Source organism: Vidua chalybeata, chromosome 6 (genome assembly GCF_026979565.1).
Source record: "Vidua chalybeata isolate OUT-0048 chromosome 6, bVidCha1 merged haplotype, whole genome shotgun sequence".
NCBI lineage: Eukaryota > Metazoa > Chordata > Aves > Passeriformes > Viduidae > Vidua > Vidua chalybeata.
In genome coordinates this window covers 23,396,497-23,423,590 of record NC_071535.1, presented here as the reverse complement: position 1 = coordinate 23,423,590, position 27,094 = coordinate 23,396,497, and the positions used below count along the sequence as shown (strand labels likewise).

Here is a 27,094-nt window from a genome sequence, read left to right as displayed (position 1 = left end):
AGAGCATTAACTTTGGATGAACTGCTCAAGGAGGCTAAAAATGCTAAAGGTGCCACATGCTGTAGGGTGGACCTCAGACTGATAAACTCTGATGGGCTTGTCAAATTGGACTCTGTGTCTAGCTTGAACTAGAACAGCCAAATAACCCACACCCCTCTACCTGTCCTTGGGCAGGGATGCAGAGCTGGGTCTGAAGGAAAAAGAGAGAAATTATGGCGCACAAAGAGCTGTCAGAACATGGGCTCAAGCTGAGAAGCAGCCCCTGTGCATATCCACGCCCTCTGTGAGCTCTGGGCAGTTCTTTAGGCAAAACAACAGTGTGCACCTCTTCACACTGATGCTAGTACAACACAGAGGTAGTTACAACATTTCAGAGGGCTTCAGACGTGGTGGGTTTAGTTCTTCAGCTGACTGCAGCTTGGAGCCACATAACTCACACAATGTCATTCTGCCTCAGAGATGTTTGGGGAGGAACTGTTTCTGGAGAAATTTGAATCAGTTTACAGAGAACTTGAGAATCATAGAAATCATAATAAAGTTCTGAATAATTTATTGGCAAGATGATAGCTTGAATTTTTACCCTAACAGACCCAGTCATGCTGAGGCACAGCATGTGTAACTCCAGGTTGAATGCTGGGGAAGGAAATTGCATACCATACCTGGGGAGCCCCAGTGGGGTGGGACAGAGGTCAAACCAAGAACTGGCTAATGCAGACAAGACACAACCAAAGTTTGAGGTGACAGGATTGTCTAATATGTTCCTGACAAGGTGTACAGTGCAACCTCCCCACCCTCTAGGAGTGAAGCTGGCTGCTCAAGGTCAGCTCACTGATACAGGCAGCTGCTAGGAAAGCCCTGGAGGGACCCTCAGCAGGGGCTCCTCCCTCCTCTGCTTGGCAGCTGCTTTTAAACTGAGGGTCTCATTCCTGGCTCCTGTCTGACCTACATGCCTGTAGCAGGCCATGTACCTACTGATCTGGGCCCGCACTCAGGGACTTGACTTCACAGCCAGAAATTGGAGCTGCTTCATCCCCATCAACTTGTCTGGTGATCTGGACCAAAGGCTGAGCCTGGCTACAGCCCACAGCTGCTCTGCTTGCCTTGCTCAGGTACAGTGAGATGGGGCCAGGGCTGGGGGAAACCTGCTCCTATGACTCTTAATACATTTGGCTCCCAGCTTCCTGTCCTTTAGAAAGTAGCTGGCCACTCCAGTGCCCTGGCAGTCTTCATTCACTTCTTCTGAACCATTTTCATCTTTGTGGAGATATGAGTTGCTTTAAAATAATGGCTGGGAGTATGACTACCTTGCTGCTCTATCATGAGACAGTCTCAGCAATCCTGCCATCACAGTGGAGGTGCCCTTGGTTTGCTCAGGGAAGGCATGATTTTCAGCATCTGCAGCAGCCCCAGTTCTTTGGCTGGCCAAGACCCTAAACCAGGATTTCCAAAGTATGCAGGACATGGCCTTTGGGCAGTCCAAAACACTTGTGGCCATCCTAGACAGATACCACAAATTTCAGAGACAGTCCCTGCCCTTGATTCACCACGCACCTGGCACTGGGCAGCCTTCGCCAGATCTTCTCCAGAGATCAGGAGGACAGGTTTCTCCTGGGGACAGGTTCTCCTTCACGGGAAGACTGGAGCCAGTCCCTGAGGCTGAACCGCCCCAGAGGCCTGCAAAACAGAGAAGAGGAGCAATAGGGAGCTGCTTCTCCTCAGAGCAGAGGCAGAAGATGGACTTTTCATGCTGATCTGGAGCTACGGTTCCAGCCCCAGTTTGGTATTCCGCTGATTAACTGGCCCCGTGAGCAGGCCGCAGGAGCCGCGCTGTGGGCTGTTGACCGCTATCGCAGGACGTGCACTGGTGGAGCTCTTGCCTCGGGTTGAGCAAAACTGGGGAAGTCTTATGCTTTCTCTTAGTTTAATGTCTTTGGCTGGGATAATGCTGGCAGGGATGAGGTGTGTGGTGTCTCGCCCACAGATGATAAAAGGCAAGTTAACAAGAAACTGTGTGGTTCGGAAACCCTGCTCATGGGCATGGATGTCTAGAGAGTCCAAGCAACTGTTTCACTTCCTCTGATGGCATGAAGCCAAATGCTTCTCCAAAGCTTCCAGCTCAATATTATTAAGGAACATTGCTCAGTTTTAATTCTTAGCTTACCTCCGTGGGCCCTGATTTCTCTTCTGACCTCTTATTTATCTCAGAATATGGGATGAGCAAAAAAGCCAGAGAGCCCGTGGTTTCCCTACATGTAAGTCTTGCACATCTCTCCTCCAGGGCCGGTGCCCCACGCCGTTCGTGTTTATGAAAGCAGGGATGCCTCCATCCCTCCCTCCCTCCCTTCCTAACCCCACCTCCCCAGCACGGCTGGAGGCGAAGCGGGGCCGGGGCCTACGGGGCCGAGCCGGCCCTTCTTTGCGCAGGGGCGGGCGGCAGCCCCAGTCCGCTGGCGGGCACCGGCCCCAGCCCGCCGAGTAGCGGCCCCGCCGCCGCCGGTGCCGGCTTTTTGGCATCCCTAATCGCGGCTGGCCCCTGTGATTGGCTGCGCGGCTCTGACCCCGCTCGGGCTCCCGGCTGGGCGGATAAAAGGGGCCTGAGGCGGGGGCTCCCAGGCATTCCCGGAGCGGGCACCAGGGACCGCTGGCCGCAGCATGACGGGCAAAGCGGGCGCGGCGCTGGCCCCCAGCCTGCCCGGCAAGCCCAAGCCCGACGGCGCGGCCGCCGCCCCCGCCGCCCCGCCACTGCCTCCGCCGCCCCCCGCCGCTGGGGTCAAGTCCAACTCTGGGCCCACCCCTCCCCGCTGCACCGGCTTCGGCATCCAGGAGATCCTGGGCTTGAACAAGGAGCCGCCGTCGCACCCTCGGGCCGCCCTGGACTCTCTGCCCGCCGGGCACCTGCTGGCGGCCCGCTCCGTACTCACTCCCGCCGGGGTGGGCGGCGTGGGCATGGGGCTGCTGGGGGCCAGCGGCATCCCCGGCTTTTACACCCAGCCCACCTTCCTAGAGGTGCTCTCCGACCCCCAGAGCGTCCACCTGCAGCCCCTGGCCCGGGCCCCCGGGCAGCTGGACAGCAGCCAGACGGCCAGCTCAGGTAGGCACGTCCCCGGCCCCCGGGGACCCGCTGCGCCCCACCAGCACCGTCGCCCGCACCCAGCAGCCGCCCGCACCCGGTGTCCCAGCGGGAGGCCACTTGCTCGGCGGTGGAAGGGAGATTTCGTTTCGATCCCGAGAATGAGGAGAAGCGCGGGCAGGACCATGTTTTTCCCCGTCCGGGGCGGCGGCCGCGGTTTGATGGCGTGGCCCCGAGCGCCCGGCCTAGGGATGCGCAGATCCCCGTCGGAGCGGCCCCCGCGACCCCGTGTTGCCGGATAATTAGGGGTCTTTCAGCATCCTTTTCCTAGACGGCAGCAGCCTCCCACAACTCTGCCTACAGGCCTCGTTCCGCGGCCGCTTCGGGTCCCCCCAGAGCTGCAGGCAGCAGCGCCGGACCCTGGCTCCGGGGGCAATTCCCGGCCTCCCTCCGCCAGCGGCGCCCGTCCCGGGCCATGCCCGTCGCCCCTGCCCGCAGCACGGCCCGCCGAGCAGCACGGGGCCGGGCCCGGGCAGGTGGCGCGGCGCCGCAGGCAGGAGTGAGACTGGAGCGCGCATCGAAATACGGGACCCCGATCCGTCCTCCGGTTGCTCCTTCGGGGCAAAGGCGGCGGCGTCCTGCCCTTAACACCCCCGGGCCGTGGCATCCCTGGGGAGCCGGGGGCCGCGGATAGGCAGCAGCTCCTCCCGGGGCTTGTTTTTGCTGGTAGCTCCATAAACCTCAATTTCTCCCTCCCCGCTGCGGTGTTTCTGGGGCGCAGTCTGGAATCCCCGGGCTGGGGCAGGCGGTCGCGGTTGCCCGGCCGCGGAGCGGGGGCTGCAGCTTTCCCGTTTTCCTACGGTTTGGTTGAGCACGCCAGGCTCTGCGTTTTAGCAGCGAGGCAACAGCAGCCTCAACAAACGACTCTGGTGGAGAGAGACGAGAGCTAAAGCCCGGTCCCGGCCCGGAGCCTTCCCTGGCTGGGGCGTATCGCCCCGAGCTGCCCGCGCCGGCTGGGGAGCGGCGCTGGTGCCGCGCTGGAGGGAGCAGCCGGCGTCGGGCCCCGTCCGCGGCGCGATCGCAACGAAATCTTCGGCCAGAGCCGGCGCAGGGAGCGGAGCCGGCGGGCCTGGCCCTACCCAGGAGGACTCTGGTGGGGAGCAAACCCCAGCCCACAGCCGCTGCCTGTCTTTCCGCAGATTCCGAGGATGTCTCCTCCAGCGACCGAAAAATGTCCAAATCCTCCCTAAATCAGAGCAAGAAACGAAAGAAGAGGCGGCACAGGTAAGACAGCGGCGGCCACCCCGCCAGCTCCCGTCGCTTCAGTCCCCGGGGAACCGGCCACCGGCGAGCCCTGCCGCCCCGGCGGGGACGGCCCGCTCCGGCCTGGAGCAAAATATTCTTCCATGCACCGGCCGCCGGAGCGCCCCGGCGCCCCTGCGGCTTCTCCAGTGGGTCATTCCCTTGATTCTTTCTCCCCGTCCAAAATAAATCGAATATCGGGACGTGCCTATAGGGAGTGGGGGATTCGACCACAGGTGTCATTTTATTTAATTTTTTCTGGCTGCGGATCCAGGTATCCCGAGTCGCAATCCTGTGCAGCCCATGAGCTGCGGTGGAATGCGGATCATCGGTGTTTGGAAGGGAAAATCATCAACGTGTCAGAAATAATAAAAGCCGTTTTCAGCTCCAAAAACAGCAATCTTTATACTGGCTGTCACGAAAACAGAATTCCTATAAATAATTTAAATATTTTATTACGTAAAAATAAATATTTTGCCAATAGATTAAATAGTTGGGATCAGAGACAGCCTGCAAAGAAGCTGAAGAAGGCTGGGAAACTGTTTAAGGAAACGAAAATCCACTTTGGGATTTGGTGTCCTATACGCACGGTCAGGGTAATAGACTTTGCCTGACTTCTCCCACAGTTAAAATGGAGTTGGTTTGTTTGCGCTTTAGAAACAGAAACGAAAAATCCCGTGCCGGGTTCTGGCATTGCTGTGGCCAGAGCGCCAGGACAAAGGAAGGCCAAACACCATCCACTGAGGGTGATTTAGGAATAATTAAATCAATCCTGCCTCGATGCAGGAAAGGTGGATTAAAAGACGCTCCAGTGAAAGCTTAGCAGGATGCGGGGTGGAAGGAGACCGACTATCTCAGGAGACATCCTGCTATGTGTGCAACAGGAGGCTCGGTCTGGAGGGCTGCTTTCAAAAGCCGGGCCCCCTCCCCAGGCAAATGTTCCCAGTTTGGGTGCTCTGGAGTAAGTATGAGTTCATTTTCTTTGCACCCCAGACGGGGATGGGTGATAACACAGCTGGGTCTGGTATACAGGTCCCGATCTGGATAAGAGATAGGAAACGAAATTCAGATTTGTTTTGTTTTCAGTTCTAGATAGAAACAGACCTGCAACTTTGTCTGTAGTTGAATATTCTGTTGTAAACAGTTAAGACCTCTAATTGTACCAATGAAGGGGTGGAAGATGACTGACCAATAGCCTGCAAATAGCTGCAGGATAGAAACACCAAAGGGGCAGTGGATTGTGAATTGCAAAAGGGACGGGGACTACCCGGGCACGAGCTAAAAAGGGAAAACTTCAGCTGAATGTCAGCAAAACCCTCACGCCGATGAGCCTGGACAGGCTTCTGCGCTCTTGTGGTAAGAATATTGAGGGGAATGCTTAAAATCTAAACTGGATGAAAATTGAAATAATTTTTCCTGTGGTCGCAGAGAGAGAGAAAATACATGATTCAGTGTGCCTCTGCTGTCCCTAGAGTTCACAGATTTGTCAGAGTTGAAGAAAAACTGTTTGAAAAGAGAATGGATTTAAGAGTGAATTTAAAGAAAGGTCTGATTGCAGGCAGGTCCTTTGCTTTTGCATCCTGCTTTTGTTAGTATTATTATCATCGATCTGGTGGAATACTTTTCATTTTGTATAGTGGAGGATATTTCTGATATTTTCTGTTTATGCTCTCTGGAACTTAAGGGCTTTTCTGAAATTTGGATGTATTTTAGAAAAAGACTCTATTTCCTCTTTCCTTCTGGGAGATACATGGTTTTTAGATTGATGGTAAATGTACACATTTACTTTGCACAAGGGCTGCAATTCGTTGTTGGGTTGAGGATTGTTTTATTTTGGTTTGTTTTTTTGGTTGAGTTTTTTTGTTTGATTTGGCTTTTTGTTTTTTTTTTTTTTTTGTTTGGTTGGTTTTTTTGTTTGGTTTTTGTTTGGGGTTGGGGTTTTTTGTTTGTTTGTTGTTTGGGGTTGGTTTTTTTTTTGCCATTGCAGTATTTTTAACTTTTATCAAAAATTGTGCTTTCTGTACTGGAGGAGTTGAAGGGTGGGAGTTTTAACCCCCAGGGAGTGGAAGTGGTCTGAGAATTCTCATCCATCTGCAAGGGAAGGGCTTTCATCTGTCTCTGCTTTCCAGCTGCTGATTTTTCAGTGTGGTTGTCCCAAACTGAGAAGTGGCTGCACGGAGGCAGGATGGGCTGCTGCCTGCCCAGGGTGGTCCAGGAGGATTTCTAAAGGATAATGGGGTAATGCAGACTGGCAGGGAGCTAGTCTAGCTAATGAGATATTGGAGTGGAAGCAGCCATGGTAAAGGTAGAGGAAGGGAGCTGGTCCCGACTCTCACGGGGAAGAACTGGTGAAAAGTGGTGGGTTAGGGTGGAGAAAACATTTGGAGAATTCATCCAAAGACTGAGACTCAAGGTGAAGGATTATTTGCTCATGGAGATTGAAGAGGCTAAGGGCCAGCAGCTGGGAAAGGGCTCAGCACCTCTCCAGACAGGGTGCTGAGGAGATGCTGCTTCATCTCAGTGTAATGATCCTCAAAGAGGCGGCAGAGTCTAAGACCAGCTGCCATCACTGCGGGTGCTTGCTGCTGGGGAGGCATTGTCTCAAGAGGCGAGTCCCTGAAAGGGAAGGTGATTTGTAACTGTTAAAAATGCTGCCTTCTGGCATTTTCTGGTTCTCCTTTCACCCTGGCACTTGACCTTTTGTGCACAGTAACACAGGAGGTGGGGAAAAGCTAGGTATTAGCCGGTTACCCAGGTTTCACTGTTTTCAGTGTCCATTTCTCTGACTCTTCATCATCTTTGCTGCTTCTTGTGTTTTGATCAAAGAGTTTTACTCCCCTCAGGACAATCTTCACATCCTATCAACTGGAGGAGCTGGAAAAAGCCTTCAATGAGGCCCACTATCCTGACGTATATGCTAGAGAGATGTTGGCCATGAAAACAGAGTTGCCAGAAGACAGGATACAGGTAACCATTCCTCTTGGACCCCCTTATTGTGCTGCTCTCAGCCATGATCATCCCTCCACGAAGAAAAGGTAGAGGCATGGGAAGGCTGGCATTTTTCTGAATAAATTTCCCCAGGCTGTCCACTCTCCTGCTTTTGATGGCAGACAGATTAGATATTCTTAGCAGATTTGTATTTGGTGTTTGTATGTCAACATGTGCTGTGCGTGGTGTGTTGTACCAGCAATTTGGGGGATGTGTAACAGAGGGGATCTTAAATCAGAGAAGGACAACAGGCATGCAAAATAAGATGACAGCATTTCAAGGTCTTGGTAAAAGCAAGAAGAGAGCCTCCCGGAGACCATGTCTGGGTAGGCACTGCTGAAGGGAAAGAGCTCATCTCTGCTCCTTTGGCCACAGAAGGATGCACAGGGATGGTGTGGGCAGCTAGGAGAGCTGTGGGTAGGATGCAGTGTGGGAATGATGGGTGAGTCCCAGCGAGATATTTGCACCATGTCTGCACTTTGACTGTATTTGCCTCCTCAAGTGACGTTTCCCTGAAAGTTTCTGGGGATAATTTTTTGAGGTTTTCTTTGGTTTTTCTTTTTTTTTAATCTGTTAAATTTTATTAAGTTAACAGCTTTTAACATTAAGGTTTTAGCTGCATGTCAGTCCTGTTGTGCTACTGTGAGGAGGTAGAACAACAGGGTGTGGAATATCACTGCTGTGTGGTGAATCCTCCAGCAGGAAGGAGCAGCCTGAGCTGCAGGGCTGGTCCAGGCTGGGCCAGGACCAGCCTTTGGTATGCATTACAGCCAGAAAGCTGGAGAAGACTTAACAACTGCTGTTTACAGTGTGGGAGGCACACTGAACAGAGTTAACATGATGTTCAAAAGGATGAGCTCCAGCAGCTTCTTTTGCCCCAGTTTACTCCATCAGGTTTCTATACGAGGCACAGGATTGTAATGGCCAAGCCTTGAGCAGGTGGAGTTCTGGTCTGGCTGGAAGTGAACCTGTGCTGGTTCTCCACACAGTGGCAGTGGCTGGCCTCTGGGACTGGTGCATTGTAGCTTCTACAAGAGACGTTGTTCATTGTGCCATGTAGTGTTGGGAAGGCCCTTGTTTCCCTGGTTCCTCCTTGTGTTCATCCCTCATGCATGCCCAGCACGCACCAAGGTGTGTCTTGAGCTTCTGCTCTTTCTTTGCTGAAGAGATGGCCCAGGAGGCTGCTCCCTTGTGGGTTTGGAATGTAGCTCAGAGGGCACTTAGCAGGATAACTCTGATGCTGGAAGCTGCTGAGGTATGACCCTGTGGAGGGACAGGAAGATCCTCCAAAACAAAAGTGTAGCCTTTTTTCCCTCTTTCCTGAGCTCCCCTCACCACCCTTATTCTTGTTCTCAATCCAAAATGACATTTTTATAAAAGCAACTCATGTTTCTTATCCCATTGACCTGGTAGGACTCCTGCTGGTCTAACAGCTTGTAGATAACCTGTGTGCTTACAGGATTTCCACCAGTCCTTAGAAATAATAGCACACCATCTCAAATCCTACCTGATGCATTAGGATTTTGCTCTGAGAAATAAGCCTTTAGAAGAGTGAAGTGGATGGATGGTCACTTCTCCTCTTGTGATCCTGTAGGATATCAGGTCAAGAGAAAAGAGACTGTTGGGAGTTTATTGTTGTTCACAGCCACAATTTGGTGCTGGGCTGGAAAGAAGATCCTTTGATTTCCCATAAAAGACCTTTTCAAGGAAGAGGTTCATCTGGTGGCACAGTGCATGTTGAATTCCAGAGGCTCCGTTTCTCTGGCCAGAGCTGAGAGCATTCACTCTGTGTGGAGTGAGATGTTGTGGCAGACAGTGTAGAGCTGACACAGCTTGTAAGGCTTCAGCACCTGGAACATGCTTCTAGTGCTGTTCTAACTGATTTGGAATTGAAATAGTATCGCCGTTGAGGCAGGATGGGAACAGAATGACTCCAATATCAGAAGGCAAGAAAGAACTCTTGCTTTATTTCAAATGCACCGCTCTATTCATAGGGAACATGGTGCAGACTAATTTCATTGGTCTTAGAGTAAAAACATCTCACACCATTGGTGCGCTCTGAATGACGCACAGTGGCAGAACGTATCAATAAACAATGTGAACAACAAGAGAGATAGAGAATTATTTACATTCCTTTCCAACTGTCTCCCAGGTGCAGTCTGGTAGAAATGTCTCTCTTTCTCTCTGACTGAACTGAGAATACCCATAAAATAGCAGGTAAAGTATCTTAGCTGTCACTGACTGGTCTGCCCTGTTATTCTGCAGCTGGCTAATGAACAACTGCCTACTCTTCCTGTATTGCAGCTTTTAAACCTAGGAGGGCTCCTTACTGTGACCCCTCTGCTCTTGAGATCAGGTTAAACTTGGACAGCAGAAGCACCCCAATGTATGGCTGTTCTGAACATTAGGTGTAACTAATGGCATGTGTATTCCAGAAAAAAGTGATTGTGAATAACAGCTTTGCTGATCATGAAAGAGGAAATCATGAGAAACAACAAAATTTCACCTTGCCAGGGTGAGCATCAGGCTCACAGAGGAGTCCTGAGCACCACAGTTCTTTCCAATAGGTCAGCAATCAATTGTCCCTTACCATGCATTCTATGAAATCTCCTTGTCCATATTTTTTGTGTGTGACAAGCCATGGCAAGGTGATTCCCAACTTTGATCATACTTCTTGATATTTTACTCATATTCCTTTTCAACTTTGGGCCTTTTTGTTACGAGCCTAATTCTTTCCCCTTGGTTATAAAGTTCACGCTCTTTAAATAAATATAAGATATTTCTTCTTCTGGCTGTCACTTTTCATTTTCATCATTGCTTAAGTAAGTTGCAAAGATCTTTCCTTAAATCATCTTTCATAAATCACATGCTCATCTCTTAATCCTGTGGTTGTTCTTATATGAAGCCCATCCTGTCTGTCAGCCTTCCTGGAGATAAGGGACCACATGCCTACAGCTGCATGCTGGGTGTGTTCACACCAGTTCAGCTGGACTTACGGTCCTTTGCAGAAATAGTCTTGGATTAGCAGTTGCTTGCTTCCTTATTTATTTCTATTTATATAATTCAGTCACTTCAGACTTCTTTTAGACAGATTTTATTTTACGCTCAGAATTTTCCCTTCAGTGTTCTGGGTTTCATATGAAATCTTGTTAACTTTGGCTAACAAGCATAATAACAGCCCAACCAGCTCTGACAGTGGCAAGAGGTGGATGATACATAGGGCAGCTATCTAGTGATACTGAGTACTTTGTCAGTCTCCTGGGATTTTGAATATATATAAATATTTTAATATCCCATGGCAAGAAGTTCTGCAGCAGAACTGCCTGAGTGCAGTAGATCTTGCTTTGAATCTCTTAGCATCATTTAATGCCCCTTGGAAGAGACAGCTTACAATGAATCTTTACTCCCATCTTCATAATACTTATAATTCCACATCATCACATTTTTTTCCTTGCATGAGTTTTCAGCTACCTGAGGGAGCTCTATAGTTTTGCATTTTCATTGTAGCTTTTGGTTCCTCTCATCTTTCAGCAAAGCTTTATCCCTCCTGTAGGTCATTAATGAAAGTGTTTTCTGATATTGTTGTCAGCATCACATATTGTGGACTTCTACAGCATTTCATGTGGTTTCCCACTGGATCCTCACCAAAGACTGATATCTAGCCCTTATTTTCATTCATGGAATTATTTCTCAGGAGGTATTAGTCAAAGAGAAAGTAAATCACCTATGAAATTTGATGTGAAAGTGAAATTCAAAGAGGGCAATTGAAAGAGTGATATATAGGAACTGTTTGCAGATAAAGCCTTCAGCAGAACACTACAAATAGCCATCAGAGGCCAAGAAAGTTACTGGTTTAAGAGAACATTGAATACAGGAAAAAAAATTCAAACTCTCCATTTAAAGAGGATATGACAGTGTATTTTTTTTCCAAGGCAGACACACACTGTGTGTGTCTTACTCCCACACTGAGCTGGCTGCTCCTGGAAGGAAAATGAGCATCCCCCCATTGGGCGGCATGGGAAAATATTTTTTTTTCATGGTGAGATACTATGCACAAGTCAGATCAGATGTCATTGTGGCCATTTTGCAGGATACTTGAAAAAGACCACATTAATCAATGTATTTGAAAGAATATTCATAGGAGTTGAAGTGCCAGTATTGAAAAAAACCCAGACTGTTCTTTAATATCCAAGAGAGATAAGTAGATTCCTGTGGGAAACTATATCCTTAATAAATATTATGAAGTATTAAAAATATCCTGAGGCTGACAAATACCACGACATCTGACTTAAATTGCTGTTTCTCATAACAAATCTCTTAAGTGTAATGTGTAGATTTTAGATAAGTTATCCCTATTGAATTTATTAATAAGTAACAGTTCCAAACTTTAAACTGAGTAGTTACAATATAAAAGTTCAGTAACAGTTTGATTTGGGGATTATTGAAATGATTGTGTATGTTTGTCCTTAAAGTATGTCTCCTACTGATCAAACAAATTGATTAATCAGTATTTCAAAAAAATAAGATCCTGACTGCTATTGTAGGGACATTAGAGTCACATTTTAAGGTAAGTAATCAATTAAAAAAGGTAATAAAACTGCTAAAAATTGTCAGTTCTTGTTGTTAAAAGATTGCATGGTAATTATTGGATGACAATTTTTGGGACAAATAAAATTGCTCACATAAGCAGAAGGAATCCCAAGAAGAGGCTGGTGCTGCATGTGGAGTGGGGATTGTCTGTGCATCCAGCAAGCTTTGTCAGGCAGCTAAGAGGCCAATTTTGGCTAAAAACAAAACAAGGTCAATTAAATCTCTCATTGAAAAAGCATTGGTTTAGTTATCAGATTAACACATTTCAGTATCACGGTGAAGCCCTTTAGGAGTTGAACAGGGATGGAGGAATCAGGAGGAGTAATCACTTAGAGGAAAACAAGTACCAAGAGTATTTTGCAAGGACAGAGGCTTACCTTCCTTCAGTTTTGCAAAAAGGTTCTCTGTTTAGAGATGAACATAATTTGACAAGGCCTGAGGAACCTGCACTGAGTGCGAGCTCAGGAGTGAGCCCCAGAGTCCCCTCAAGAAACATGATGGAAAGCATGAAGAAAAAATTAGTTTTATGCAGCTGTAGGAGCCCTGGCTTCTCCCTCTCTCTCTCCTGCCAGATTTTCCTGCTTGTTGCAGAGTGCTGAGGTGTAGTCTGAATCCCAAGGTGTAAGTATGGAGTGCTGTGATTGCTCCATGCAGTTGGTGACCTTTCCTGAATGTGTGCCTGGAATGGCCACCAAAGCATTACTTAGTTCTGCAGGAAGTGGTGGTTGTGGATTTTCTAAGCTTATCACTATCACTCTAAGAAGTGAGGACCTGTCTGCTTTTGTTAAAATTTTGGGTGACTCTCACACATAGAACAGAGAAAAGCCAGTGAGTTCTGACTGGTGTCTCTATACAGCACATTCACGGGGATCACGTAGCTGGAAGGAAATTCCCACAGTGGTTAGAGTTGGAGGTAGATTACCAAGGTGAAGGACAAGCCAAAAGTGTTGCTGTTGTGTGAGCCAACCATTTCAAAACATATATGTTTTAAGAGCCCTGCAAGCAGTTAATCATGAAATAAGAGTTGAGCAGCTAGTGCTGGCTACCTTTGGCAATGATTCGTGAGCACTGGGCAAGCCATGACTCTCTGATACCAGATAACTGTCGTAAACTTCCCCTATGCTTCTAGAAATGTAGAAAGTATACAAGTGAGAATAATAAAACTAATCAAACTTAGTGGCTTACTGAGAATATTATTATGAGTTTTTCTCATGGCATATGGTGCATCTCTGCCTCCATGTCTTTAATTGGTATGTTAGGAGTTCATCCACTTTTCTGCCTCTTCAATAACATGCTTGTTTAGTTGATCTAAATTCATATTCATTTCCATTTTTCAATTAAGAGTTGTTTAATTTGGCCCTTTCTCTAATGGATTGTTTTCATTACCCTTTATCTATGGCCTGTTTTCAGCCCATGTGCTAGAACTTCGTTTACAAGTTAATTACCAGAGCTGCAAACAGAGGGGCTGGGTGATGGGCAAGAGCAGGGGCCCAGGCAAGCCTTTCCAAAGGGATTCTTGTCTGAAAAGTCTTACACTACATGCTTTTGGACACAGAAAGAAAATGTGGTAGGAGAAAAGAAGGAAAATGGAGGGCTGGGAATGACACTTCAGCTTAATGGAGTGGGGGCTCTCCTGCTTGTTGCTAGACCATGCAGATTGCCTGCTTATCTTGTGGGATTTTACCCTGCTACAGCTGGGGCTGTTAGGTGCAGTTTTAAAAGGTCTTTTTGGTGGAGAGGTGAAGGTATAGAGTTATGAATATTTTCTTTACCCAGGTACTGCTTTATCCCTCTATGTTCAGTCCCTGAGTTGCTTTAGCCACTGATCCATTTTCTAAATGAGACAGAAAAACAAATAAAACCAAACTTGCCTCTTCTTGCCTTCTGCTCTGTTCTTGTAAGATGTTTATGGCTGTCCCAGGATAAGGGACTGGGAATTTGATGTGCTTCTCCAAAGAACTGGGAGGGAAACAGGGCCCTTTACAGTGACTCTGCTTGTTCTCTCCATTGTTTGGAGACACTATCAGCAAGGATCTGACACCTTCAAGCATTGTGTCACAATTGGGTCACAAGCATTGAGTTCCCTGTGAGAGGAAAGACAGGTGGGCAACAAAATATGCTGAAGCCCATTTCTGTGGAGTGCCTTGGTAAAGGTTTTCCCCATCATGTCCAAGAGAGTTAGGAATGGCTCTGCAGGCATGATACCAGGCTGGGACAACTCTTCCCTGCATTCACCCCCTCATTTTTTTAACAACAGTAGTTTAAGGTTAACACTTCTCTGAGTTAGCTTAGGCTTGCAGTTCCTCGATCACTTTAGCTCTTCTGGAAATACTATCCCAAATCCCTGTGCTGGGAACACTTCTATTCACTTCTTCACTTAATGTTGAACTTTCTTTTCTCTCTTCTGATACCACTGCAGTTTTTCACATCTGATTTTTAAAAATAATTGGTCATCCCAACAATTTCATTAGTTAATTCCTCTCCAGCCTTATGATGCCTAGCAGAGGGAGCTGCTGATGGTTGTGTTCATGTTTTCCTTTAATGACTCTTTATTACAAAGTTTTCCTCCTTTCCTGACTTTGAATAGAGATTTTTCTAACAGTTCAATAACACAGGCACTTTAGACACTCAGTTAATTTACTCTCCCCTTTATTTCTTAATGGATCTATTTCTCTCTGTAGTGTTTTTCTTTTACCCTGATAGATCTCAACATGTTCTTCTGATTCTTCTCTGGAAGCACAAACCTGCTCTCTTTTTCATTGCCCTTCTCTGTGGGTGTTCTGTGAGCCAGGTTTTGCCCAGGCACTGTAGAGCAGTCCAGTCCTCAGCAGACATACCAAGAACCTCAATCTCGACATGCATGAGGCCGACAGGTCCTTCTGGGGAGCAGAAAAGAGGAACTGAGCTCTGAAACAAACTGTTTCTACAGTATATTACAACAAATATGCCTTCCAGAGGATGCTTTATTGGAGGCTGTGAAAAAGCATTAGGCGCTCTTCTGTCTACCCTGAGCATTACTGTCCTGGGAGCAGCAGTGAGAGGTGTGCAGTTTAGGACCTGCCTGGTGTGAGAAGTACATTTGCTCCCTACTTTCTCTCTCAGCAGGCTCCCAAATGTCTGACCAAAGCCACATAGTTATTAGAACTTTCAGCTGCAGCTTTCTCTTAAAAAATGTAGCAGGGGAATGCAAGCCAAGCGTTCCTTGTAGCTGGTCGCCTTTCTGTGAGTTATATAAATGCTCATGCCATGCATGTTGCACATTCATAAACATTGGGGTTATGTCCCTTCCCTGGTCTAGAAGTAACCTAGTGACTGACTCGTGCCTGGCTGTTGTAGCTGACCTGCTGCAATGTGGATAAGCAGCAGCACCTTGCCAGGCTGGGTTAGCTGGTACCTGTGTTGTTCAGGCAGGCCAGCACAGACAGGCTGCCCACCCATGCCTCTGGAAGCTCTGGTTCACCTGCAGCTTTGGGATCCACATGGCAGCATACTTTCTCACCGTGCTACCCTTTCCCTTCTAAAGACACTGCTTGGCTCATCCAGAGGGAGGGCTGAACTGTGAGAGTTGTTGAGAAAAAAATTCTTGGAAGGATCTAGCCATCCCATCCATGTGGGCATGCATGATGAATAGCTGTGCCAGACACTGCTCATAGCCAGATGTGCCAGTGATGTCCATTCCAAGACAACTTGCTTTATATCTATCACATCTTTCTGATATCTCTGGGTCCCTTCACAGTATTCCAACTCAGAGTGCCCCATCACTGTCACTACAACAACTGCCTTTTGTTATTTCACTGGATCAACTTCTTCAGCTTATATGATGACCATGACTGAGATCAAGGCTCAGTGTCTAAGTGACAGCTAAGGGAGATTCCTGGGACTGTGCTGGTGAGCTCAGATGTGCTGTCCTGTTGCGAGCAGCATTCTCTGCCAGCCTGCGTGTCACCAGTTCTGCAGGTCACACACCATCAGCTGTGCTGTGCCTGAGCTGGTGGTGTCGGCTGCAGGCGTCAGGAGCACAGCAGCAGCAGCCAGGGCCCAGAGCATCAGCTTTCTGCAGCTGGAAGATGTCATGTGAAAACCCCTGGAGTTGTGAGTTACCCAAGTGAGGTTAAGGGTACACAGAGCTGAGGAACAAGTAGAGCCAGGAGCAGACACATGGTAGGAGTAGAGTGCTGAAGGCCCACCCAAGCTGGTGCATGGAAACTGATTACATCTTACAGCATTTTATAAAATGTCATGTTTGTGTAGATATCTTCCAGCTAATACTTCAATGCTTCAAGTGTGCAGTGCATTGGTAAGCATGTGCTGTACTCCTTGGGGACTTTGCAGACTGTCCCCATGCGTGTAAGGCTTGAGCCTTATCTCAGAGAGCAGTGGGCACCAGTAGTACTGCAGACACCATCTCTTGCTGGTGCACAGCCTCTGGTGCCTTTGTGTTTTTCTGAAGAAGGTCAAAGAGCACCTTTGCCCTTTGCTCAGTGTCTACTGATGAAGGGCAGGGCACCAGGGAGCTGATGCTGGCATGCAGGGGGCAGTCCCAGAGCACAGGCAGTGCTCCACAGCCTCAGAAGAATGCTGGCATCACATGGTCTGATTTCAGGGCCCATTGAAAGGCATCATGAAGGGGATGTGACATTTCTCCTCTGACTGTCCTGACTCACCTTCTCTAGCATGAAAGTGATACTGTGGTATGTCCCTGCATGACTACAGAGTGCATTACTTATAGATGTTTATGAAGATCTCTGCTAAGGTTTCCTCTGTGATAGAGGAACTGCAGAGCAGTGTTGGTGGGGGAAAAGAAGGCAAAACAAAATAATTCAAGCAGGATAGCAGCTTGGTTAATGGAGTCAGTTACTGTGATCCTTTAAAGGATGGATGTGCAGAATCACCGTTTGTGACAATGACAGATGTCTCCCTGGGTTTCTGTGGATTAGGATGATGACTGCACTCTTGTCAGTTTTCTTGTGACTATCATGTATCTATGACCCTGATGTTTTTATTGTTTTTCACTCAGCATGTTAGGAAAAGAGGAATCTGGGTGTTGATCTGCCAGGTCCCAGCATAGGGGAGCCTATTCTTCAGTGTCAGCTAAGCTACTGGTCAGTTGGAATCACAGTGTGGCCGTGATGAAGTCAATGTCTCAGAGATGCATTTGCTGTGCAGATGTGATGCACAGACTGAGTGTGTGCTGAACCACTGATCTCCCTATACTGACCCTGCACATCGTGTGCACACTTGTTTTTCTTTGGGGAAGATGGGATCCCTGCAGCAAATGAAGGTCTTTGCTTTTGAAAGGTTACAGGAAGTGAAAATACATCATGCCACATGAGGCCAGGTGAAAACCCCAGATTTACCAAGGGAACACAGTTTAAGACATGTTTCCTGGTGAAGTGGGATTTTATAGCTTTGGTTGCATAAGTCAGATAAATTGCAACAAACAATTATTCATGACTCATGTAGTGTTTTTAAGAGCAGGATTCAGAGACAGGACTAGCCTGCAGGACTGGTGGCATGGTAATATCATGTACATTTTTGCTGGGTTCCCATTAAGCTGGTATTCAATGAGTGCCCTGTTATTCTTTTAGCTTAGAGGAGACCCAAGCATGATGCACCATCATGTCTTCACTCAAGAGGGATGAGCACTGTCTCACAACGCATCTTGTATCTCTGATTGGACCTGTTAGCCAAGTGGGTTGGACACAACTCCAGCTTTTATCAGAAGGGCTCTTACAGGAACAGCCCTTTCTAAAGTGAGTTCAGCAAGCTCTTTCCCAGTGTTTAGCAAGAAGAGGGATGATGAGTCCTTTGATCAGCCATGCAGCCCATGTGCAACCTTTACTGCTCTCATTTAACTTCATCACCACTTTACACCTGCCATAGAAAGTGATGTCACCATAAACAGTACCAATAACTTTGACGTTACATTTGAAAAGACGGCAATAAACTGTTTCCAGGCTTACACAAGTGGTGCAGTCTCCACCAGCAGTCAGGAAGCTTTTCTGTAGTGATTGCTAAAACGGAGGGATTTGAGGAAGCCCCAGGGCACTGTCAGACCTCATGCTCTCATGGCAATCGGTTATACAGCCCCAGTACTCATGGGTATGGGTGGGGACATGTTCCAAGCAAGATATGAGGCCATTCTTTGCAGTGTTCACATCTTCAGATTGAACCAGCCAGGGCTACAGGTCCTGTCTGATACGAGGATGAGTACATCACTGTTTTATCAGTGGAGTTTTAATTTTGACCACTATCATTAAGTCTAGGGTTGGAGAGGGAAGAGGTAGAAAGGGAGAGGTGTATTTGTCAGGAGAAAGTGGGTAGTGAGATAGCAACAGGGCCCCAGACATGGAGGGCAGCTGGAGATGTTGACTCGACCCCCCAAGGTGCCTCAAGTGGGGGAGTGACAGACAAAGAACATACACCTGCCTGTCCATGTGCTGGGGAGACGGTCTCAGCGTGACTCTGGGCGTCTTGGGATTTTGCCCCTTACTTTAGGTGCTGTTTTGCCAACAGCTGTGTGCAGCTGCTCCCTGCAGCCTGGCAAACGCCTGCGCTGGAGTGTCTGTGTGTCCGTGTCCGTGTGTCCGCAGGTGCGGACGTGCATCTGCCTGTGGCCATCTAGTGGACACTCAGCTCATGCTGCTCTGGGCTGGGACCGGCTTGTGCTCCACAAACCACGCTCCTTGAAATGCCCCTGTTGGAATGTTATATCAAAGGCAGGATGAGACATTTGTTGAAACAAAATTTCACAATTATCAAGCCTGGAATTTTCCTTTAATAGATGAGGAGTGCTTGGGCAGGGAAAATATATATTTTTTTAGTAGTAATAAGAAAAAGAATCCAGTATAAATTCTCCTGTCTTTTTACCCTAGCTTGGAAAGTAGCTGCCAAGAAAATGAGTGTTACCAGTGGAAATTTTTAGGTTTAAAAAAACCAGAAACAATACACAGGAATACCACAGATGTTTTAAAATATCCCTTCACTAATTCAGGTTTCTGAATTATGGCTAACCATAGGGAGATTTCTCTCTTCAGCAGACAATGTTCCAGGCACTGATTTGGTAAACAAACTAATATGATGAATGTGGATAACAAGGATGTGTCAAGTCTTATGTCCCCTTGCAAAATGAGAGATTTCTCCTCCTACAATTTGCTCTTCTGCATCATCAATAATCTGAAGAAGTATCTGTTGTCATTTGTGATTCAGAAGAGGAAACTGTTGAGATTATCCTTGCCAGTCTTGACTCCAAAATTCCCACTCCAAAACCTTTGCAACCCTATAGTCAAGTACAGAGTGCCTGAACTTTTATTCCTTTGGGCAGTGGGCACTGGAGGTGAGTATTAGGTGATTATTAAAGTTAGAAACATTCCCACTTTTTGCAATACTGCAAGACAAACCTGTCCACTTTTCTCTGTTGTCCATTTTTGGAGAATAAGCTTCCTGGAACAAGCTTACCAGATTTCACAAAGGGTGTTTGTATGAAAACAGAGGTGTGAAACTTTATGGGGTGTAATACATTGGTCCAAAAGACATCTCTGCTCATCACATCATGACAGCTTTGCACAAACATGTGACATGCTTCAGTCTAAAATTAATCAGAAGGTTTCACCACTGCCCATGAGATGTGGAAGCAGAAGCACAGTCTTTTCACCATACCCTGGGCTGTGCAACAGAGAACCAGATGAAAATAAGTGAGAAGGAAGGTGAAGGATACAGAGCAATGTCAGTAAAGCATTTCACAAAGCTGAGCAAATCCACAGGGTGGGAAGAGGCAAGAGGAAACGTGGACAAACCTAGACATTGTTTGAAGCAGACCAAATCTTACAAAGTCACAGGAAGGTGTAGAGTAGATGTCTCCAAGCAAGGACAATAAGGAGCCAAAGAATACCAAAACCATAAGAGATGTGTGAGTAGAGCGTAAGGGAGAAACCCTCTCCAGGAAAAGTGAGGTGCCAATAATAAATAACTGCATATTTGGATGTTGTGACTGATGTACCAACACAGCTGAAAATACCTCTGAGTTACTAAAATCACCGTGTGATTCAGCTCAGAACCAAGGCGTGTGAAAATTTTGGTAACACATCCATACATTTGAAGAAATCACTAAGATCTTCTCGTAAATGAAAGCCCCACTGATGGAGCCATCTGAATGAGGACAAAGTCATGAAAACAGGACAAAGGGGGCAAACCTGCTGATTTGAAATGGCATAAGGGCTGCCAGTGCCATGGTGGAGTTCGTCATTCAATGTTCCTCAGAATGAGCTTGTGACAGAGATGCTTGACTGGGAACTGATCCCAGCAACACACAGTATTGAGCACCATTGGTTTCACTTAATTTCATGCCTCAGATGAAGATATGGTTCCTAGTATTAAAGCTAGATGGTCAATCTTCCCGACTTCTGTTCTGCTAAACATTCTGGGATTTCAAATTTTCTTTTTTTCTAAGCAAAACCAAGAGGAAATTCCCATCAAATGACAAAAATTTGTTTTGGAAATCTCAGAATGATCTTACTGAGATGTTGATGCAATTTTGATTTTCTCATTTGGCTTTAAAGCATAGATTTTGCATGTCTTAGGCAGCTGAAATTAAAATGTGGCATTCAGAAGAAAGCTATAGATAATTTTGATTACACTTCCACTGGCTGGGCACAGTTTTTCCTGTGTGATTGAATCAGCATTTTTTGATTGAAGATTTTCTACTAGCTCTAGTCAAAATTGGGCTGCCAGCTGGCAAAGCTTCTGCTGCCTCCAGTATTTGCGTAACACTGCCATGGGAAAGGGGATGCAGGTTTAGTGGCAGTGAGCAGTGCTGGGGCAGGCTGAGACCCAGCCAGGGAAAAGGAAGAGGAGCATGAGGCAGGCAGGAATATGATAGTGGCATCAGGGTAGGAGGGAAGAGAAAGGGCAAGTGGTAAAAGCATCAGTAAAGAGGTGCCTGTGGCTCTGCACCCTCTGCTCTGGGAATGGGAGGATTGCTTGACCTGGAGTGAGACCCTCTGCCAGCATCCTCCTGACTGCACAGCCAAGCAAACCCATGGTTCACACGGGCATGGAGGAGAGGGTGAAGAGAGGCAGCTCTGCATTCCTGAGGGTCTTTGCTTAGGCCCTGGAGGATTTGCAGCCCTCCCCAGTCCAGGGGTTACAGATCTCGGCAGTATGGAAGTGTAAATTACACTGTTTATCATGCAGAGGAGGTGACGTGTGGTGAAACAGCCTCCTTCCTCTGCCTGGTAAAATCCTCTCTGACATGCACAGAGTGTCTTCTGCTGGGAGAAGCTGGGATCACAGCCAGTGGGACCACCACCCCACCAATTCCACAGAGCTGTCTGGGGGAGCAGGCTGGCTGGGCTCCTGATAGTTGTCATCAGTGCTAGTAACACACAGCTCTGTCCCTGCCATAAGGTTTCAGTGCTGGGCAGTTCTCCTCTGCATAGGTAGAAGAGATGATATTACCTTGCCACCTGAGACCAGGACATCAATCTGTGGCATCACTCTTATGGTCCCCATGGCAGAGCTGGGGGACTGGCACAGACCCCCAGTGCTCCCCACTGCAGCTTGAGCTCCCCCACAGCTACGAGCAGTGGGACAAGAGAGGGTTAAACTGTCAGCTCTGTAATGTTAAACAGGTGTCAAAGGCACCTCCATATATCTGCAGATTGAAATCAAATTCTTTGCAGTATAAAAAGATAAATTACCCAGGCGATTCCCGCCTCATCCCACTCATCAGGCCAGCGCCAGACGGCAAGCAATTTTTTTTTTTAATGTGCTAACGACCTAATCAAGCAATCAAGTCGGAGAAGATTGCGGAGTGACCCCGAGCATCCATCTGCCAGCGAGACCCCGACATTCATTTCCATTCTGCCGTGTACTTTCCGGGAAAGGGAGGGAAAAAATAGAAAAGAAAAAAAATCCCAAACAAATTAACACCCAATTTTCTGTGAGTCTAATTAGTTAAATGAGGAGGTGTTTGGGGTGTCCACGGGGAGGGAGGGACTGCCTCTCGGAGAGGGGCCTGGTAACTCCATGGCATTAATTAGCGCAGGTCAATGGCGTGGTTCCCTGGGGACCAGCTGCTTTAATTTCCCGTGATATTTCAGTGCCTGAGGCCCATCGATTCAAACTGAAATTAACTTATTTTTCAATCAGGCCTGGGCTGCCCCTGGGGCTGACTCTTCCTTTGCCTCCTTCTGAATAGACCTCAAGCAATTTTTCATCTAAAGCTGATGCCTCTGCTCGGGGGGAGAAGGGAGGGGAGCCGGGGAGGGAGGAGGGTGAGGGAGACAAGAGGAATGGAAATTGGAGAGAAAGCACTAATAGATTTCTGCGAGTATCACCCCCTCCCTGCCATTGCTGCCTGCCTCTCTGCTCACTGCCCCCCAGGTCACAGCTCAGAGATTATTCTGCCAATTTTCTGAGAAGATGAGGGGTTTTTCAAACTGGGAATTCAGGGCAAAGTGCACAGAGCAGCTTCCCCCTTCTTTCGAGCATCCGCCCTTATCCCAGCCCTCCCTGCAGGCACCACTGCCTAAAGCCCTGTACCGCTGCTCAGACACACAGCAAATAATAAAAGAAAATCCCAGGCACGACAGCCAAAAACCACTAGAAAAAAGACATTGCAATGGCAAATTAATTACATCCTGTGGAGAGGGATGGGATCTGCTTTCACACTTGGCCCTCTCCACTCCTTCAGGGGAGGGAGGAAGAGATACCCAATGTCAGTTGCATGGGGGAAGAGGTTGTATTGCCTTTGGGATAAGCATCCACCCATCAGCTTTCATCATGCTGCAGAAGTACATGCATGTTCCCACGTGGGAAGGGGCCTGGCTTGCCTTCTCCATGCACAAAAACCATGTTCCTCCTTGTTGCTCGCTCCAGGTTTGGTTCCAGAACCGCCGGGCCAAATGGCGGAAGAGGGAGAAGTGCTGGGGCAGGAGCAGTGTGATGGCTGAGTACGGGCTCTACGGTGCCATGGTGCGTCACTCCATCCCGCTGCCTGAATCCATCCTCAAGTCTGCCAAGGATGGCATCATGGAGTCCTGTGCCCCTTGGCTCCTGGGTAAGAGAGCAGCCAACTTCCTGGGGCATGGCAAAAGGGTAGAGACAGGGGGATGCAAGGAAGAAATCAGAGTCATGTTGAAAATAGGTGAAGGGCAGCAGGGCAAGGTCCCCCCATCCTGCCACTCTCAATGCCTCCATCTGCCAACGACCCTTGTCAATAGGCTTTGACTACTCATCCCAAATTCCTGCTGGACTTTGGATCATTACCTGCAGAATCTGGCTGGGACAAAAATTTGCCCACATGTTCAGGCTGGTGCTAACCTTCCCTTCCCATGGCTCAAGCGTATTTCATGCCCAGCTCTGGAGCAGGGGCTCCAATCCTTGCCCAAGGCAGGAGGTCATCCCAGTCTCACTCATCCAGCCCCGTGATGCTGGATAGGGTGCTAGGACTCCCAAATGCTCTGTCTTTGCCCAAGTTTCACTTGGTTTTCTGTGCAAACATGGAGGTAGCAGCTACCCTGTCACACTCCTGCTTTTTGCTTCCCTCTTTCTGATCTTCCAGGCTGGTTCTGCCCCAAAACTAGTATCTGGCATCTTGACAATGGGCTGTTCTGTCCTTCTGTCAGTGTGAAATGGAGAGAGGCAGAAGGGTGGTTGTGGTTTGATACAAAAATAGAAATAGCCCTCCTAATGAGGGATCTCCCTCCCCAGCCTCGGTGAAGCTCAGGCAGCTATGCTGCTGTCTGAGACCCTCATCTCCATGCAGGAACAAGTTAGCTTCAGGTTCACAGAGAGAAATGAAGGGGAGAATAATTATAGACCTTTGGGACCAGCCACTGTCCACAGATGCGGGGCTGCCCTTGTGCGGGGGCCAGAGCGAGTGGCTCACCATGACTGCTGTGTGAAGCAAGGGTTTCTGCTTTTCCTTAATTCTGGCCTCTCTTTATCTTTGCTGTTTTCAGTTCAAGATGGCTTTCCCATGCCCAGGCGCTTTTCTAAACCCGAATACCAACAATTCTTTTTAGGGATGCACAAAAAGTCTCTGGAGGCAGCGGCTGAGGCGGGGAGGAAGACAGAGGTGGAGCGCCAGGCCCTGCCCAAGCTTGACAAAGGTGAAAAAGAAGAAAGGGGTCCTGATCCCAAAACCACCATTTCCCAGGAGGAACTGAGAGAAAACAGCATTGCTGCCCTCAGGGCCAAAGCTCAGGAGCACAGCACCAAAGTCCTGGGGACCATTGCCGGGGACACCCCAGCCCCAGGCAGGAAGCCGGAGACAGGGGAGGAGGCGGCAGTGGCAGAGGATGAGAGACAGACGGAGAAGTTGAACTCATCGCAGAAGGAGGAGAAGTTGATCTAGGGGGAACAGAGGTGGCAGAAGCCAGCCCCGACAGACACTGTGTCCTCTGGGGGCCATGTTCCTCCTTGGACTGCCAGGTGTCCCTGGCCACCCCTGCCAGGGAGAGGGGCCCTGGTCTCTGTGTTTGGGGCTGCCTGGCAGGGGTGCCCACTGCCTGCTCCCCTTGAACATAGCCCTGCCCCTTGCTTCCTCACCCCCCACCCCTTCCTTTTGGGGGACCGGGAAGTGTCACATCATCACTGCCACCAATGACACTAAGGTTCTGGTTCCTTCAGCCTCACGACTGGCTCTGGGGCTTTCTCCTTCTGCTGCAGCCCCAAACCCCATTTGCCGTCCTGAAGCAAACCTATTCCCTGCTGCCGTGCCTCTCCTTGGTGCACATCTCTGCCCAGTGCTGCCCAGGCCCCTTCCCTTTGTGCCCTGTCCCACCGTGGCCCAGGCGGACACGCCACCTTCTGGTGGCCATCGCCTCTGCCTGTGGCCCAGGCTGCAGCAGGACAAGCCCATGGCAGTGCTTGCATGAAATATGACCATCCATCTAGGGTGATTTGCACCTTCTGCCCATCTTTCCCTGCTCAGCACTAAGGTCTGCTGGGAAGGGACTGCAGCTTAAGAGCAGTTATGTTTTGCCTCTCTTTGGCAGGGAGAGGCAGGTTTAGCCTACAGGCACGACACCCGGGTCCCACCTGGCGCCCTGAGCTGACCCCAGCCCATTTCACTGGCTCCTGCAGGGCTGGGTCTGACTCTGCCCTAAACACCAAAACCCTACACCCCTGCAGAGGGGATGAATGGTGAATTTATTTATTGAATACATTATTCCAGGTGAGACAACACGATCCACCTAATGTATTTATTGAATTAAATTTGTCCAGAGCACCCTCTGAGTGTTAAAGGGAATGACAGCCATGCACATCCACCCTGATACACCCTGTAACGTGTACATACATCCCATAGGAGCACGTGCAGACCCACACGGCCAAACTCACTCCATGGTACCATCACCTTCCCATCACAGTAAAGCACTACTCCCCCTCCGAAAGCCGTAGGACAGTGACTTCCAGGTGACCCTTTCTGTCCTGATTTCAGCTGTGAGCACCCTTTCCCCAGAGCTACTGTTTTTCTTCCATCAAAGGTTAAGCCCAGTCATCTAACCCCTGTTTGTCTTTGTCCCCCGATCGTTTGACGTGTTAGATGATAGCCCATGGAGTGTAAATAATGTATATACAGTGAAAAAATAACTCAGTATTGAGGTGTTTGAGATATGGACCTGTAACAACTTCTAGTCATCCAGCATCTGTGATTTATGTGCCATTTTCTGTAAAGATATGAAGAAGAATAAAACTAAACAGGAATACTGTGTATGAGTCCACTCACCAATGTTCAAGGAGGGCGAGTTCAGCCAAAGCTGAGAGGGAGCTGGATGCCATGCTGTAGCCAGAGACAGGTAAGAGATCCTAAGCAGCCCAGAGGTCTGCACTGTCCTCCCCAGCGAGGCATGGAAGAGATGGGGCTTGGGTCTCTCTCTGCAGTGAAATACAAAACTGAAAGGGGCATGCTTATACTTGGAGCAGCAGTTACAGCATACAACTGGTTAAAGAACAAATCACCTCAGCATCCAGAGCAGCGCTGACGCTTTGGGTCATCCCATATCACGTGCCCTGGTGTTAAGAGAGTCGGACAGACCTCCAGGCAGGCTCAGCCTCTGCCAGGAACAGGCTGCAGGCCCTGCTGGCCTGAGGAACTGAGGCAACAGCCAGACACTAAAAGTGCAGAGGAGCTGGTTGAGAGGGAAGGGCACCCATGGGATTTTCAGCAAGGTGAGCTCCAATTCGAGAGCAATGGAAGCCTATTCTGGGTTACCAGGTGTAGTGGGTTTAGTGCTGGCCAAACACCAATGCATCCACTAGAATTATTTACTCATTTCCTGCTGTGAGATGGATTAGAAGGAGGGCAAACCAAGCTCAAAACTTTAAAGGGTATAAAGAAAACTTTATTAACAGAATTAAAAGAAAAACATAAAATCAGAATAAACCTTCAGAACACTTCTCCCGCACCCTCTTTTCTTTCCCACTGAAAACGTAAAGAGACAAAACCTGGGACTTTCAGTCAGTTTGCCACTGCTAAAACAGTCTTTCTTCAGTTCTCTTTGGGAGAAGAGTCTCTCTTTGCCATGCCATTGAAACTTCTCCACAAGGAACAGTTCTCTCACGGTTTTTAATTTCCACATATAGCAGCCACCCGGAAATTTGCAATCCTGAAGTCCCTTCATCTCTTGCAGCCTTCCCACAGCTGTGTTCATGGGCCATGTCAACTTATGGGCTATTATTTTAAAGATGAGCTGCTCTAGTATAAAAGCAAAAATTCTTTTCATCCATCACTGGGAACAGAGGTTTTATTCTTTCCATTCCTGGGCAAGGTTTCTCCTCTCATCTCAAGATTCTCATTGGATCACAGCTGCTGCAACATGTGTTTATTCCAACACAGATGCTGCTGCTCATGCTGTGGTTAGAACACTACATTCCCCCCAATGCATTCCATGAATTGCAGGGAAAAAACAAAGTCTTAAATATATCTTCACCATAGCCTTACAAAAGAATTTCAGCCCAAAACTAAGGCGTCTCCTCAATCCCCTCCTGTCTAGAATTTGACTCCTTCTTCACCGACCTCAGTGTCCCATATTGTTTTCTCTACGTGGCTTCAACCTTTCCTTTTCCTGATTCGGGAGAGAACTGGTGTTTGTCGGCTCGTTTGTTCTCAAGCTGAATCAACTGAAACAGTTTTTATAG

The 27,094-nt window shown here is 48.2% G+C and overlaps 1 protein-coding gene across 2 annotated transcripts; it reads left to right on the top strand.

The window, feature by feature from the left end:
• Window positions 1-2,506: 2,506 nt before the first annotated feature.
• VSX2 (visual system homeobox 2) lies at window positions 2,507-25,665 on the top strand. Of its 2 annotated transcripts, none has more exons than XM_053945341.1 (5): window positions 2,507-3,091; window positions 4,270-4,354; window positions 7,216-7,339; window positions 22,829-23,009; window positions 23,977-25,665. In XM_053945341.1, exons 1-5 carry the CDS (start codon window positions 2,653-2,655, stop codon window positions 24,306-24,308), a joined length of 1,161 nt encoding a protein of 386 aa, XP_053801316.1. In that variant the 5' UTR covers window positions 2,507-2,652; the 3' UTR covers window positions 24,309-25,665. The 2 variants fall into 2 exon arrangements, with proteins under 2 accessions (XP_053801316.1, XP_053801315.1); XM_053945340.1 differs by having other exon boundaries at window positions 23,914-25,665.
• Window positions 25,666-27,094: the final 1,429 nt, after the last annotated feature.